This window comes from Oncorhynchus kisutch, linkage group LG17 (genome assembly GCF_002021735.2).
Source record: "Oncorhynchus kisutch isolate 150728-3 linkage group LG17, Okis_V2, whole genome shotgun sequence".
Classification (NCBI taxonomy): domain Eukaryota; kingdom Metazoa; phylum Chordata; class Actinopteri; order Salmoniformes; family Salmonidae; genus Oncorhynchus; species Oncorhynchus kisutch.
This window is the reverse complement of record NC_034190.2, coordinates 87,529,893-87,541,685: the sequence shown is the minus strand read 5'-3', so window position 1 is coordinate 87,541,685 and position 11,793 is coordinate 87,529,893. Positions and strand designations below refer to the sequence as shown.

The 11,793-nt window shown below is 50.0% G+C and overlaps 1 protein-coding gene across 1 annotated transcript in view; it reads left to right on the top strand.

The window, feature by feature from the left end:
• Positions 1 to 11,793, top strand: part of lgr6 (leucine-rich repeat containing G protein-coupled receptor 6) — a 115,684-nt gene that overhangs the window by 24,324 nt on the left and 79,567 nt on the right. The window contains exon 3 of the mRNA XM_031793365.1: positions 10,907 to 11,121. Within this exon, the coding sequence (XP_031649225.1) occupies positions 10,907 to 11,121 (215 nt within the window). The remainder of the gene's footprint in view (positions 1 to 10,906; positions 11,122 to 11,793) is intronic.

Sequence of the window (11,793 nt, the reverse complement as noted above, 5' to 3'; positions counted from 1 at the left end):
TTTGTGGTCCTGGTGACTGGACCTTTTTCGGTCTCCGCTCCTCTCAACACACTGTACCCACCTGTATCCACCTGGGGTGGCAAGTAGCCTAGTAGTTAGAGCGTTGGATTAGTAACTGAAAGGTTGCAAGATTGAATCCCCGAGCTGACAAGGTACAAATCTGTAGTTCTGTTTCACTGTTTCCCAGTAGGCTGTAAATAAGAATTTGTTCTTAACTGACTTGCTCTAGTTAAATTAAATACAAATCCATTCCAGTATTCCAGAACCTGCTCCTCACACAGCTTTAGGGGTTGTTTTCTAGCAGTACAAGAACTAAATACACACACACCTTAATCCAACATACTGGATCAAAGGAACAACCCTCTCCGTCTCCACTCCCTCTAAGCAACGGTAGTCTGAAAAACACAAAGACAAGAAGTTACCTGACACTCTGTCTCACACACACACACACACACACACACACACACACACACACACACACACACACACACACACACACACACACACACACACACACACACACACACACACACACCACACACACACACACACACACACACACACACACACACACACACACACACACACACACACACAACACACACACACCTGAGTTTGCTCTGCCAGGCTACCTGGGGCTAGTACTCAGGAAGCGGGAGGCATCACTTGAAGGAGCAGGTATATCTAACAGAAGTCTGTAGTACTAGGTCAATCAAATGTATTTATAAAGCCCTTCTTACATCAGCTGATATCTCAAAGTGCTGTACAGAAACCCAGCCTAAAACCCCAAACAGCAAGCAATGCAGGTGTAGAAGCACGGTGGCTAGGAAAAACTCCCTAGAAAGGGCCAAAACCTAGGAAGAAACCTTGAATTTATTTATTTATTTTACTAGGCAAGTCAGTTAAGAACAAATTCTTATTTTCAATGACGGCCTAGGAACAGTGGGTTAACTGCCTGTTCAGGGGTAGAACAACAGATTTGTACCTTGTCAGCTCAGGGATTCGAACTTACAACCTTTCATTACTAGTCCAACACTCTAACCACTAGGCTACCCTGCCGCCCCAACCTAAAGAGGAACCAGGCAATGAGGGGTGGCCAGTCCTCTTCTGGCTGTGCCGGGTGGAGATTATAACAGAACAAGGCCAAGCTGTTCAAATGTTCATAAATAACCAGCATGGTCGAATAATAATAAGGCAGAACAGTTGAAACTGGAGCAGCAGCACAGTCAGGTGGACTAGGGACAGCAAGGAGTCATCATGTCAGGTAGTACTGGGGCATGGTCCTAGGGCTCAGGTCAGATGAAACTGGAGCAGCAGCACGGCCAGGTGGACTAGGGACAGCAAGGAGTCATCATGTCAGGTAGTACTGGGGCATGGTCCTAGGGCTCAGGTCAGATGAAACTGGAGCAGCAGCACGGCCAGGTGGACTAGGGACAGCAAGGAGTCATCATGTCAGGTAGGTCCTAGGGCTCAGGTCTTCCGAGAGAAGAGAAAGAAAGAGAGAGATTTAGACAGAGCATACTCACCCCACACCCGCCTCTCACCCACCTCTCACCCCCTCTCACCCCCACACCCCACACCCACCACTCACCTCCTCTCACCCACCTCTCACCCACCGCTCACCCACCACTTCTCTCTTCCCCCCCCTCTCTCTTCCACTCCCCTCCTCTCCACTCCTCTCTCTTCCCCTCCTCTCTACTCCTCTCTCTTCCCCTCCTCCCCCCTCCTCTCTCTTCCCCCCCCCTCTCTACTCCTCTCTCTTCCCCTCCTCTCTACTCCTCTCTCTTCCCCTCCCCTCCTCTCCACTCCTCTCTCTTCCCCTCCTCTCTACTCCTCTCTCTTCCCTCCTCCCCCCCTCTCTCTTCCCCTCCTCCCCTCCTCTCTCTTCCCTCCTCCCCCTCCTCTCTCTTCCCCTCCCCCCCTCTCTTCTCTCCCTCCTCTCTCTTCCCCTCCTCCCCCTCATCTTTCTTCCCCTCCTCCCCCTCCTCTCTCTTCCCCTCCTCCTCCCCTCATCTCTCTTCCCTCCTCCCCGTCATCTCTCTTCCCTCCTCCCCCTCCTCTCTCTTCCCCTCCTCCCCCTCCTCTCTCTTCCCCTCCTCCCCCTCATCTCTCTTCCCCTCCTCTCCACTCATCTCTCTTCCCTCCCCTCCTCCCCCTCATCTCTCTTCCCCTCCTCTCTACGCCTCTCTCTTTCCCCTCCTCCCCCCTCATCTCTCTTCCCCTCCTCTCTACTCCTCTCTCTTCCCTCTCAATCGCTCTTCCCCCCCTCTCTACTCCTCCTCTCTCTTCCCCCCTCTCTACTCCTCTCTCTTCCCCTCCTCCCCCTCATCTCTCGTTCCCCTCTCTCTACTCCTCTCTCTTCCCCTCCTCCCCCTCCCTCTCTTCCACTCCTCTCCACTCCTCTCTTCTTCCCCCTCCCTCCTCCTCTCTCTTCCCCTCCTCCCCTCCTCTCTCTCCCCCCCCCCTCTCGACTCCTCTCTCTTCCCTGCCTCCCCCTCCTCTCTCTTTCCCCCCCCCCCTCTCTACTCCTCTCTCTTCCCCTCCTCTCTACTCCTCTCCTTCTTCCCCTCCTCCCCCTCCTCTCTCTCTTCCACTCCCTCCACTCCTCTCTCTTCCCCTCCTCGCTACTCCTCTCTCTTCCCCTCCTCCCCCTCCTCTCTCTCCCCCCCCTCTCTACTCCTCTCTCTTCCCTTTACCTTCTCTTCCTCCCCCTCCCGCCTCTTCCCCCCCCTCTCTACTTCTCTCATCTTCCCTCTCCGCTCTCTTCCCCTCCTCTCTCTTCCACTCCTCTCCACTCCTCTCTTCTTCCCCTCCTCTCGACTCCTCTCTCTCTTCCCCTCCTCCCCCTCCTCTCTCTCGCCCCCCCCTCTCTACTCCTCTCTCTTCCCTTCCTCCCCTCCCTCTCCTTCCCCCCCCCCTCTCTACTCCTCTCTCTTCCCGCGTCCTCTCCTCTACTCCTCTCTCTTCCCCTCCTCCCCCTCCTCTCTCTTCTCCTCTTCTCTTCTCCCTCCCAGACTCAAAAGAGAAAGGGAGTCTAGGGCCCTCCCCTCATTTGAAATGTTCCAGCCCAGCTCCAAAAACTTTGAGCCAATCAACACAGCACATTCAGAGCTGATGAACTCACTATCAATAGGTCATGTTTCAAAAGAGGAGAGAGAGATGAGAGAGAGAGAGAGAGAGAGAGAGAGAGAGAGGGGGAGGTGGGGAGGCGATTGATACAGAAGAAGAGATAGAGCAGAGGGAGAAGGCAACCAAGAGATGTGTTATGCAAACTATGGGACCTAAAACTGCTGACTGGTATACCAACTGGAGAGAGAGAGAGAGACGACAGCCTGGAGAGACTGACAGAGAGAGAGAGAGAGACTGACAAGACTGGAGAGACTGACAGAAAGAGAGAGAGACTGACAGAAAGAGAGAGAGACTGACAGAGAGAGAGAGAGAGAGAGAGAGAGAGAGAGAGAGAGAGAGAGAGAGAGAGAGAGAGAGAGAGAGAGAGAGAGAGAGAGAGAAGACTGGAGAGACTGACAAGACTTGAGAGACCTGACTAGACTGGAGAGACTGACTAGACTGGAGAGACTGACTGAGAGAGAGAGAGACTGACTAGACTGGAGAGATTGACTGAGAGAGAGAGAGAGAGAGACTGACAAGACTGGAGAGACTGACAGAGAGAGAGACTGACTAGACTGGAGAGACTGACTGAGAGAGAGAGGAGAGAGAGAGAGAGAGAGAGAGAGAGAGAGAGAGAGAAGGGGAGAAATAATAAATGATCAGTCTGTGAGACGGACAGAAAGAGAGATGCTGTTGTGTGTTTGATGGTGCTGTGCTGGTCGTGGGGTGTGTTGGGGTACGGGCGAGGGGGCAGAAGGACTCATCGGGGCAGACTGTTGCCCTTTTTTTTTTTCTCCGGTCAGTGTAGTAGGATGGTAATCTTTGTTCTGGCGGACTGTTCTGAACTGGGACTATCAGCTGTCCTGACAACCCTCAGCCACCTAACTACTTACCTGTAAGTACACTACAGTATGTATCTATATTTACCCTATATTTGGATACAGACTGCAGGACATCAGGTGACCTCTAGAGTCCGTTATACAGACTACAGGACAGCAGGGGACCTCTAGAGGGGCCATTATACCAGACTGCAGGACATCAGGTGACCTCTAGAGGGGCCGTTATACACAACTACAGACACCAGGTGACCTCTAGAGGGGCCGTTATACAGAAAGGCAAATGTTTTCAGAGTTCCTACAATATATTTCTCTATGATTTATGACGAGAATTGTTACTTTAAAGCAACTAGAAGGGTGTGTGTCATCAAATAACATTTATTTATGAAGGATTTTTATATCAGCAGCCCAAACAATAAGCAACGCAGATGTAGAAGCACAGTGGCAAGGAAGAGGAACTCTTCTCTGAGGGCCAGCCCCTTTCAGGCTTTGTAAGCAGAGATTACATTTTTTATGCCTTCAATAACTAGGCAAGTCAGTTAAGAACAAATTTCTTATTTTCAGGTTCAAATAACAAGTTCAGGGGGCAGAACGACACCTTGTCAGCTCGAGGATATGAACTTGCAACCTTTCGGTTACTAGTCCAATGCTCTAACCACTAGGCTACCCTGCCGCCCTGAATGATCAGAGTACATTAAGGCCAGATCAGTGGAGGCTGCTGAGGGGAGGACAGCTCATAACGGTATCAACCATACCGTGTCTTGATGTGTATGATATAATTTCATTGAAATATTCCATCCCATTATGACGAGCCGTCCTCCCCTCAGCAGCCTCCACCGGCGATCGTTCTCCAAGATATTCAATGTTCATAGATGACCAGCAGGTTTCAAATAACAATAATAATCACAGTTGTTGTAAGGGGTGCAAAGGTCAGCACCCTCAGGAGGAAATATCATTCAGAGTTAGAGACAGCAGGTGCGGTAGAGAGACAGTCGAAAACAGCAGTCTGGGAGAAGGAAGGTGAACAGGTCAGGGTTCCATAGCCTCAGCCGCGTGACCAGATGGACTGGGACAGCCAGGAGTCATCAGGCCAGGTAGAGAGAGAGAGAGAGAGAGACTGTTTATTTATTGTTTATTTCCACTTTTGTATATTATCTACCTCACTTTGCTTTGGCAATGTTAACACATTTTCCCATGTCATAAAGCCCCTTGAATTGAATTGAGAGAGACAGAGAGGCAGAGAGACCCTGATAAGACAGGAGAATACTCCAGATATAACAGACTAACCCCAGACTCCAGGCACATAGACTAATCGTGCATAGATACTGAGACTGAGACAGGAGGGGTCAGGAGACACTGTGGCCGCCGTCCGACGATACCGCAGACAGGCCAAACAGAAGGATATAACCCACCCACTTTTTCCAAAGCACAGCCCCCACACCACTAGAGGGATATCAACAGACCACCACTTACTACACCTCTGAGACAAGGTTGAATATAGCCTGCAAAATCTCCTCCACTGCACGAGCCTGAGGGGTGCAAAACTGGACAGGAAGATCACGTGTGTGTGTGTGTGATGCTTTGAAAGATGCAGGCTTTGATACGAGATTAGAGAGAAGGAGCTGCCCAGGGNCCTCTCTCCCTCTCTCTCTCTCTCTCTTTCTATGCTGAATGAATGGAGTCTCATTAATTTATTAACATACAATAGTCCCTGTGTGTCTGAGGGCTCTTTGTAACATCCTCACAAAACTCATTCACACACCATCAACACACACAGCATCTCTCTCTCTCTCTTTCTCAATTCAATTCAACTAAATTTAAGGGCTTTATTGGCATGGGAAACATATATTTTAACATGGCCAAAGCAAGTGAAGTAGATAATAACAAAGTGAAATGAACAATAAAATTAACAGTTAACATACACACACAGAATTTCCAAAAGAATAAAGACATTTCAAATGTCACAAAGCTCAGCAAACTTAACATGTGTAAATATTTGTATGAACATAACAAGATTCAACAACTGAGACATAAACTATATATAAACATGTGACTAACAGAAATGGAATAATGTGTTCCTGACCAAAGGGTGGGTCAAAATCAAAGTAACAGTCAGTAACAGTCATAGAGAACCCTCGGGGGCATGACTAGGGGGGTTTCTAGGTAGTATATACTTATTGTGTCCTTTCCCCCACCTGCTAGGGGGGGATATTGTTTTGTATGAGTGGGTTAGGGTTAGGGTTAGGGTTAGGGTTAGGTTAGTGACTAGGGGGTTTCTAGGTAGTATATACTTAGTGTGTCCTTTTCCCCACCTGCTAGGGGGGGATATTGTTTTGTATGAGTGGGTTAGGGTTAGGGTTAGGGTTAGGGTTAGGGTTAGTGACTAGGGGGGTTTCTAGGTAGTATATACTTAGTGTGTCTTTTCCCCACCTGCTAGGGGGGGAATTGTTTTGTATGAGTGGGTTAGGGTTAGGGTTAGGGTTAGTGACTAGGGGGGTTTCTAGGTAGAATATACTTAGTGTGTCCTTTTCCCCACCTGCTAGGGGGGGATATTGCTTTGTATGAGTGGGTTAGGGTTAGGGTTAGTGACTAGGGGGGGGGTAAATTCTTTCCAATGTGTCAAGTAATTATCTTTTTGTTTTCTCATGATTTGGTTGGGTCTAATTGTGCTGCTGTCCTGGGGCTCTGTAGTGTGTGTTTGTGTTTGTGAACAGAGCCCCAGGACCAGCTTGCTTAGGGGACTCTTCTCCAGGTTCATCTCTCTGTAGGTGATGGCTTTGTTATGGAAGGTTTGGGAATCGCTTCCTTTTAGGTGGTTGTAGAATTTAACAGCTCTTTCTGGAATTTGATATTAGTGGGTATCGGCCTAATTCTGCTCTGCATGCATTATTTGGTGTTCTACGTTGTACACGGAGGATATGTTTGCAGAATTCTGCATGCAGAGTCTCAATTTGGTGTTTGTCCCATTTTGTGAAGTCTTGGTTGGTGAGCGGACCCAGACCTCACAACATAAAGGGCAATGGGCTCTATGACTGATTCAAGTATTTTTAGCCAAATCCTAATTGGTATGTTGAAATTTATGTTCCTTTTGAGGCCCTTCTTGCCTTGTCTCTCAGATTGTTCACAGCTTTGTGGAAGTTACCTGTGGGGCTGATGTTTAGGCCGAGGTATGTATAGTTTTTTGTGTGCTCTAGGTCAATGGTGTCTAGATGGAATTTGTGTTTGTGGTCCTGGTGACTGGACCTTTTTCGTCTCCGCTCCTCTCAACACACTGTACCACCCTGTATCCACTGGGGTGGCAAGTAGCCTAGTAGTTAGAGCGTTGGATTAGTAACTGAAAGGTTGCAAGATTGAATCCCCGAGCTGACAAGGTACAAATCTGTAGTTCTGTTTCACTGTTTCCCAGTAGGCTGTAAATAAGATTGTTCTTAACTGACTTGCTCTAGTTTAATTAAATACAATCCATCCAGTATTCCAGAACCTGCTCCTCACACAGCTTTAGTTGGGTTGTTTCTAGTGTTACGTAGCAGTATACACACACACTAAATACAACACCTTAATCCAACAACATACTGGATCAAAGGAACAACCTCTCGTCTCCACTCCCTCTAAGCAACGGTAGTCTGAAAAACACAAAGACAAGAGTTACCTGACACTCTGTCTCACACACACACACACACACACACACACACACACCACACACACACCACACACACACACACACACACACACACACACACCACACACACACACACACACACACACACACACACACACACACACACACACACACACACACACACACACACACACACACACACAGCACACACACCCTGAGTTGCTCTGCCAGGCTACCTGGGGCTAGTACTCAGGAAGCGGGAGGCATCACTTGAAGGAGCAGGTATATCTAACAGAAGTCTGTAGTACTAGGTCAATCAAATGTATTTAAAAGCCTTCTTACATCAGCTGATATCTCAAAGTGCTTTACAGAACCCAGCCTAAAACCCCAAACAGCAAGCAATGCAGGTGTAGAAGGCCCGGTGGCTAGGAAAAACTCCCTAGAAAGGCCAAAACCTAGGAAGAAACCTTGAATTTATTTATTTATTTTACTAGGCAAGTCAGTTAAGAACAAATTCTTATTTTCAATGACGGCCTAGGAACAGTGGGTTAACTGCCTGTTCAGGGGTAGAACAACAGATTTGTACCTTGTCAGCTCAGGGATTCGAACTTACAACCTTTCATTTACTAGTCCAACACTCTAACCACTAGGCTACCCTGCCGCCCCAACCTAAAGAGGAACCAGGCAATGAGGGGTGGCCAGTCCTCTTCTGGCTGTGCCGGGTGGAGATTATAACAGAACAAGGCCAAGCTGTTCAAATGTTCATAAATAACCAGCATGGTCGAATAATAATAAGGCAGAACAGTTGAAACTGGAGCAGCAGCACAGTCAGGTGGACTAGGGACAGCAAGGAGTCATCATGTCAGGTAGTACTGGGGCATGGTCCTAGGGCTCAGGTCAGATGAAACTGGAGCAGCAGCACGGCCAGGTGGACTAGGGACAGCAAGGAGTCATCATGTCAGGTAGTACTGGGGCATGGTCCTAGGGCTCAGGTCAGATGAAACTGGAGCAGCAGCACGGCCAGGTGGACTAGGGACAGCAAGGAGTCATCATGTCAGGTAGGTCCTAGGGCTCAGGTCTTCCGAGAGAAGAGAAAGAAAGAGAGAGATTTAGACAGAGCATACTCACCCCACACCCGCCTCTCACCCACCTCTCACCCCCCTCTCACCCACACCCCACACCCACCACTCAACCTCCTCTCACCCACCTCTCACCCCACCGCTCACCCCACCACTTTCTCTCTCCCCCCCTCTCTCTTCCACTCCCCTCCTCTCCACTCCTCTCTCTTCCCCTCCTCTCTACTCCTCTCTCTTCCCCTCCTCCCCTCCTCTCTCTTCCCCCCCTCTCTACTCCTCTCTCTTCCCCTCCTCTCTACTCCTCTCTCTTCCCCTCCCCTCCTCTCCACTCCTCTCTCTTCCCCTCCTCTCTACTCCTCTCTCTTCCCCTCTCCCCCCCTCTCTCTTCCCCTCCTCCCCTCCTCTCTCTTCCCCTCCTCCCCCTCCTCTCTCTTCCCCTCCCCCCCTCTCTCTTCCCTCCTCTCTCTTCCCCTCCTCCCCCTCATCTTTCTTCCCCTCCTCCCCCTCCTCTCTCTTCCCCTCCTCCCCCTCATCTCTCTTCCCCTCCTCCCCGTCATCTCTCTTCCCCTCCTCCCCTCCTCTCTCTTCCCTCCTCCCCTCCTCTCTCTTCCCCTCCTCCCCCTCATCTCTCTTCCCCTCCTCTCCACTCATCTCTCTTCCCCTCCCCTCCTCCCCCTCATCTCTCTTCCCCTCTCTCTACTCCTCTCTCTTCCCCTCCTCCCCCCTCATCTCTCTTCCCCTCCTCTCTACTCCTCTCTCTTCCCCTCATCTCTCTTCCCCCCCTCTCTACTCCTCTCTCTTCCCCTCCTCTCTACTCCTCTCTCTTCCCCTCCTCCCCCTCATCTCTCTTCCCCTCCTCTCTACTCCTCTCTCTTCCCCTCCTCCCCCTCCTCTCTCTTCCACTCCTCTCCACTCCTCTCTCTTCCCCTCCTCTCTACTCCTCTCTCTTCCCCTCCTCCCCCTCCTCTCTCTCCCCCCCCTCTCTACTCCTCTCTCTTCCCTTCCTCCCCTCCTCTCTCTTCCCCCCCCCTCTCTACTCCTTCTCTCTTCCCCTCCTCTCTACTCCTCTCTCTTCCCCTCCTCCCCCTCCTCTCTCTTCCACTCCTCTCCACTCCTCTCTCTTCCCCTCCTCTCTACTCCTCTCTCTTCCCCTCCTCCCCCTCCTCTCTCTCCCCCCCCTCTCTACTCCTCTCTCTTCCCTTCCTCCCCCTCCTCTCTCTTCCCCCCCCCCTCTCTACTCCTCTCTCTTCCCCTCCTCTCTCTTCCCCTCCTCTCTCTTCCACTCCTCTCCACTCCTCTCTCTTCCCCTCCTCTCTACTCCTCTCTCTTCCCCTCCTCCCCCTCCTCCTCTCTCCCCCCCTCTCTACTCCTCTCTCTTCCCTTCCTCCCCCTCCTCTCTCTTCCCCCCCCCCTCTCTACTCCTCTCTCTTCCCCTCCTCTCTACTCCTCTCTCTTCCCCTCCTCCCCCTCCTCTCTCTTCCTCCTCTTTCTCCCTCCCAGACTCAAAGAGAAAGGGATCTAGGGCCCTCCCCTCATTTGAAATGTTCCAGCCCAGCTCCAAAACTTTGAGCCAATCAACACAGCACATTCAGAGCTGATGAACTCACTATACAATAGGTACATGTTTCAAAAGAGAGAGAGAGAGAGAGAGAGAGAGAGAGAGAGAGAGAGAGAGAGGGGGAGGTGGGAGGCAGATTGATACAGAAGAAGAGATAGAGCAGAGGGAGAAGGCAACCAAGAGATGTGTTATGCAAACTATGGGACCTAACTGCTGACTGGTATACCAACTGGAGAGAGAGAGAGAGACTGACAAGCCTGGAGAGACTGACAGAGAGAGAGAGAGAGACTGACAAGACTGGAGAGACTGACAGAAAGAGAGAGAGACTGACAGAAAGAGAGAGAGACTGACAGAGAGAGAGAGAGAGAGAGAGAGAGAGAGAGAGAGAGAGAGAGAGAGAGAGAGAGAGAGAGAGAGAGAGAGAGAGAGAGAGAGAAGACTGGAGAGACTGACAAGACTTGAGAGACTGACTAGACTGGAGAGACTGACTAGACTGGAGAGACTGACTGAGAGAGAGAGAGACTGACTAGACTGGAGAGATTGACTGAGAGAGAGAGAGAGAGAGACTGACAAGACTGGAGAGACTGACAGAGAGAGAGACTGACTAGACTGGAGAGACTGACTGAGAGAGAGAGAGAGAGAGAGAGAGAGAGAGAGAGAGAGAGAGAGAGAGAAAGGGGAGAAATAATAAATGATCAGTCTGTGAGAGACGGACAGAAAGAGAGATGCTGTGTGTGTTGATGGTGCTGTGCTGGTCGTGGGGTGTGTTGGGGTACGGGCGAGGGGGGCAGAAGGACTCATCGGGGCAGGACTGTGCCCTTCTCCGTGTCAGTGTGAGGAGGATGGTATCTTTGTTCTGGCGGACTGTTCTGAACTGGGACTATCAGCTGTCCCTGACAACCTCAGCCACCTAACTACTTACCTGTAAGTACACTACAGTATGTATCTATATTTACCCTATATTTGGATACAGACTGCAGGACATCAGGTGACCTCTAGAGGGGCCGTTATACAGACTACAGGACAGCAGGGGACCTCTAGAGGGGCCATTATACAGACTGCAGGACATCAGGTGACCTCTAGAGGGGCCGTTATACAGACTACAGGACATCAGGTGACCTCTAGAGGGGCCGTTATACAGAAGAGCAGAATGTTTTCAGAGTTCCTACAATATATTTCTCTATGATTTATGACGAGAATTGTTACTTTAAGCAACTAGAAGGGTGTGTGTCATCAAATAACATTTATTTATGAAGGATTTTTATATCAGCAGCCCCAAACAATAAGCAACGCAGATGTAGAAGCACAGTGGCAAGGAAGAGGAACTCTTCTCTGAGGGCCAGCCCCTTTCAGGCTTTGTAAGCAGAGATTACATTTTTTATTTGACCTTCAATTAACTAGGCAAGTCAGTTAAGAACAAATTCTTATTTTCAGGTTCAAATAACAAGTTCAGGGGCAGAACGACACCTTGTCAGCTCGAGGATATGAACTTGCAACCTTTCGGTTACTAGTCCAATGCTCTAACCACTAGGCTACCCTGCCGCCCTGATGATCAGAGTACATTAAGGCCAGATCCAGTGGAGGCTGCTGAGGGGA